Below are 5,000 nucleotides of genomic sequence, written 5' to 3' on the forward strand. Positions count from 1 at the left end.
TGTAGGGGCGTCGTAGGGACAAGCGGTTTGTTTTATATTAGCAAGGTAGGACAGCTGATCAATAATACTGCAAAGAATCATCAAAATAGAAAAGGCAAAGTTTTCAGCATTTCACCGTTGTACGCTCTCTTTCTTAATACGCTCTTGATCTTGTTGTATTGTCAGTGCTGATGTAATAAAGATGCTCGCGTAAGTTGCATGCGAGGTGGAGATTGGGGATAATCGGTCGCAAGCATCTCTTAGAGAGTCTAGAATTCACGTCAGACGTCTTGGATGCTAGCATCTCGTACATCCCCAAACCGGTTAGCAGACTTACTGCCTTATAAAACAAACACATGCATGTAAAGGACACTTTGGCATTTGCCTTAGACGACCCTCACATCTGCGCGTTCGATCGCGATTGGCTATCGCGACGGCGGCAGCAGGAAGCATGATTGATGTTCGCTTGTCTTGCGCACAGGTTCCGCAGGGCGGCTGGCCGCAGCAGCCGCGAGCGCGGCCCGCGTCGGCCCGCGACAAGCGCGCCGCCGTCGCCAAGCGGCAGGGGGCGCTGATGTCACGCGACGAGAAGCGCGTCCAGGCGCTCAACGTGCCATTCAGCATCGGCAAGATCGTTCACCTGCCGATCGACGAGTTCACGCGGCTGCTGCAGGCGCACCCGGATCTCACCGACGTGCAGCTGACGGTGATCCGCGACGTTCGCCGGCGCGGCAAGAACAAGGCGGCGGCGCAGAGCTGCCGCAAGCGCAAGCTCGACAACATCGTCGACCTGGGCTCGGTCGTCGGCAAGCTACGGTCGACCCGCAACAGCCTGCGCAGGGTACGCACGACGCGCGGTGGGGCGAGGGGGGAGGGGGAGGCGGCGATTCGGGATGGGACGGAGGCTGTAGCGTGCAGAGTACGTGCGATTCGGGTGTCGGATGTACGATGGTGGGTGTTGTGATTCGGGATGGGACGGAGGCTGTAGCATTTTCGAAATGCCATTTCGAGAAGGTTCTGAAACTATCATTTCTTTCTTCTTTGTACATATAAATTTTTTTTAATGTGAAATAAAACTTTCTTGAGTCAACAAAACTGCATTCTCATATTATCCAGCCGGCGACAAACTATAGCACCATATGCCTATCATATTTTATGTATATATACTATCTAATCTCTGTACTTTGTTCTATATTGTAGCTAAGGTCTTTTATCTCTTAAAATAATCCAAGATACGAAAAAGAAAGGCGTTGGTGTTGTGTATGTTTATATCTCTGGTGCATGATATGTATTTTAAGGGTGCGCGTGCACCAGGGGCGTAAATCCGTACCGAGGAGTGGTGGGGGGGATGATCGGCGATAGCCGGGGGCGAAATTATACTTGGCTGCCGCAGGCAGGCCCGCGTGCAGTAGGCATGCCAGTGCTAGGGTGGTCTGGGGGCATGCCCCCCAGAAAATTTTGAAATATTTAAGCCATATTCTCATGTCTGATGACACTATCTCAACCCTAGACTCAACCCTACAAGTTAGGATTCAAAACACTTTTCATGACTTTTCAGAGAGCTTACACAGTTAGGTTACTATAGTAATAATACATGTATTAAAACACAGGTAAGAATTGCAATTTCTCACAATTTCACGTGTTTTTATATGTTTGCAACCATACTTTTTGGCTATTCTTTTTTTTCTCTTTTTTTTTTGAATCTTAGGGGGGATATTTGTACAGGCCATCCCCCCCCTCCTTCAAGAGCGGGGGGATGCATCCTCCCCCCCCGGGATTTACGCCCCTGGCATGCACACATGCACTTGGAGCGTTTAAATAAAATGTTATGCTAAATAAATACGAAATTCATTTACAAACAAATTATTCTCTACTCTCATTCGCCTATTATTGCCGACAATTTCCTGTAAATGACGTGCAAATGCTCCTCTGCAACACACCGCACACCGCACTGTGACACCGCACTCACGCTGCCGCACACTGACGCATGCATATATATGTGACACTATATATATATATCAAGAGTACATAATAGACTAAATATAGTCCTCTCTATTATGTACTCTTGACGTGATGCGGCCATGATGCCGAGGCGCGCCGAGGATTGACACTTTGTCTCTTCCAATCACAGTCTACGCTGCACCTCTCTATTATAACTTCTAGGTATAATACCATTAGAGCACGGAATCGCCGATCTCAGGAACCAGGGCATTCTGCTAGGCTAGAACGGTTTCCTACGATAGAGTTTGGCACAAAAACCAAAATAACACGCTGTTTAGCGCACGGCGCTACGTCATTCTGTTGCATTTTCGCATCTCCGTAATCAGAATAAGCCCCGCCTTCTTCGTTGATGGGCATAAATGGGGCGTCATCGACGTGGACAGTTCCTGTAGCTAAGCCTACTGTGTTTACTTTTCGTAAATAATGAAATGCCCGCCTGATGCTAGACTGGTACCCGTTCGCCACCTTCACTCCGGCAAGTATCCTTGGCTACACTGACGCTGTTAGTGTAGCGTGTGGAACTGTCGACCGGGTACCAGTCAAAACACGGACACCCATGAAAATATATAGGAATATAAAAATTCACAATATTCGCACTAAATATATATTAATATATATACTATATATTACGACCAGCATAATGAAGAATAACAAGCACCAATGAAGTAAGGCATACCTAAAATGTATAATATATACGAATGTAAAACAGAAATATATAACTACGGTGTCTTACGCTGTCTGCCCATGCCACCCACGTAATACACGGTATTTCTAGATTTCTATTTCGCATTTTACCTGTGTGCTTGCATATGTGTACGTGCGCGCGTGCGTGTTTGTACGCGCGCGCGTGCGGGTGTGTACGTGCGCGCGTGTGTGTATACGCGTGCGTGTGTGCGCGCGGCCGTATCCAGTAACGAAAACGAGAAACTCTTTCCGATCAATGGGGCCATGCACACCAGGCGAGCTTCAGGTGAAAAAAGATTCCGGCGTCTGTTTACTAATCCTCTCTGTTACGCACTACTGACGAGCGCGGACGTCTGCATGACAGCCGATTCGGTTTCTCGCCGTAGTTGAGATTTGGTTGGATTGTATACACCTTTAGCTGTCGTTACAAGGACACACCAATCTCGCCGTATTACGACAACAGCACCTACGTCTGTGTACAGGTGTGTGTGTGTATCGGTCGGCCATGGTTCGGCTGGGCACTCTGTAGGGCATCGGCGAACCGTGAAAGGCACTTACACTACATGTATGCACTCGGCTGGTCGCGCTTTAACGATTCGTGCACGGCGGGACAAAGAATGAAGAGGAACTGTGAATATGTTCTGTTTGATCATCGTGCACAATGATAAATAATTTCCCCACAGGGTTCTTCCCATGCTAGGTTCGTAGAGCTCTATCGATGTGTCTGAAGTTACCGCCATGCATCATAGATATTATACAAACCCATCTTGTGTTTGCATATATCTATGCATGCATGTAGCTGGCATATGGCGTGGCTAGACAGCGGCGGAGGGGGGGGGGTTAATTTCGGGATGCGGTATCCGGGATTCGGGAAATACCAGGTAAATTTTTCGCGATTCGGGAATGGAAATGCCAATATATTCGGGGATACAGGAAACCGAAATGGCCAATTTGATCAACCGGGACCTAGGAAATAGACTATAACAGCTAGAACCTAGGAAATAACATATTTTTAGCTTGTAAACTGGGAATCGACCCCCGTTCCCCATCCAGTGATTATTGAAATCGTAAAAATCGATCAACGAAGTAGGCCTACACGCAGAAGAAATAAAGAGGACGTCGACGAAATCTTGTTTTATAAAAAATGGATAGAACAGGGAGATAGTCATTATCTCGTTTGGTAGATACTGTTTACGAAACCCATATATATACTTGTACCAAGTCTCAGGAATTAATCTAGGTGGCAGTAAAGTACGATGTATGAACACAGATAAGTAAAATTACAGTACACAACTTCGAATTCGTAAAACACGAAAATCGACGCGACTTAATTTGTAACTATAAAAGTTGTAGAAAGATCGCCCGCTACCCTAGAGTGTCGGCTGAGAATTAGCCTTGCGTACTCGAGGGATTTGCGTATATATATACTATGCTGGTGGGAGGGTTATTACTATCTTCTATCTATCTCGCAATCTCTACTCGTAGATTGAGTCCGTATGGCTGGATAGTGTTTAGATTGTGAATCCAGCAGGCTTCTCTTTTCTTTCTGATGCGGATCGTATGGGGTTGGTCGGGGGGGGGTTGAATTTTTGTCAATGCCCCTGCACTGGAAGTCGGCTGGGATGTGGTTGTCGTGTGAAAATTGAGCACTGACGGGTTTGCTCGTATCTCAATACGATCCGGGTGTTCGATGTACGATGGTGGGTGTTGTGAATTAGGGGTAGTACTAGTACGGGGGCTGTAGTGTGCAGTATACGATCCGGGTGTTTGATGTACGGCGTGGGGATGCAGTGCAGGATACTACGGTGGGTGTTGTGATGCGGGTAGTCAGGGAGGCTGTTGTGTGCAGGGTATGATGGCGGGTGTTTGATGTATGATGGAGGGTGTTGCGATTCGGGGTAGGATGCTGGGCTGCTCCCCCTGCTAAGCTGCCCCCTTGCTGGGCTTCTCCCTCTACTGGTCTTCTCCTTCTGCTGGTCTCGCTCCTCTTGCTGGTCTTCCCCTTCTGCTGATCTCCCCCTCCCCTGCTTGTCTCCCTCCTCTGCTAGGCTACCCCTCTGCTGGTCGTCTGCTGGGCTTCCCCCTTCCTGCTCACATGTGGCTTGTTGTCGTTGCAGGAGAAGAAGGCGGTGGAGGAGGACCTGCGTGCGTATGAGCGCCGCTACGAGAGCCTCTACAGCGAGGTGTTCGGCGCTCTGCGCGACGATGCCGGCCGGCCGTACAGCGCCGACGAGTTCTCGCTGCAGCAGATGCTGAACGGCAGCATCGTGCTCGTGCGCAACGACGGCTCGCCGCATGCAGAGGGCGCCACCGCCGCGGACGCCGCCGACGAGCCG

General features: G+C 48.9%; 2 protein-coding genes across 2 annotated transcripts in view; both read left to right on the top strand.

The window, feature by feature from the left end:
- Positions 1–554, top strand: part of LOC106818062 — a 12,825-nt gene extending 12,271 nt beyond the window's left edge. The window contains exons 4-5 of the mRNA XM_014822787.1: positions 461–504; positions 539–554. Coding sequence (XP_014678273.1) covers positions 461–504; positions 539–554 — 60 coding nt within the window. The remainder of the gene's footprint in view (positions 1–460; positions 505–538) is intronic.
- The window catches only part of LOC106818429 (nuclear factor erythroid 2-related factor 2-like), a 4,601-nt gene continuing 138 nt past the window's right edge, over positions 538–5,000 (top strand). Inside the window, exons 1-2 of the mRNA XM_014823141.1 lie at positions 538–820; positions 4,782–5,000. The exon at positions 4,782–5,000 is cut by the window's right edge and continues 138 nt beyond it. Of these exons, the coding sequence (XP_014678627.1) occupies positions 554–820; positions 4,782–5,000 (486 nt within the window). The 5' untranslated portion in view covers positions 538–553. The remainder of the gene's footprint in view (positions 821–4,781) is intronic.

This window comes from Priapulus caudatus, unplaced genomic scaffold (assembly GCF_000485595.1).
Source record: "Priapulus caudatus unplaced genomic scaffold, Priapulus_caudatus-5.0.1 Scaffold36, whole genome shotgun sequence".
In the NCBI taxonomy this organism is placed as follows: domain Eukaryota; kingdom Metazoa; phylum Priapulida; class Priapulimorpha; order Priapulimorphida; family Priapulidae; genus Priapulus; species Priapulus caudatus.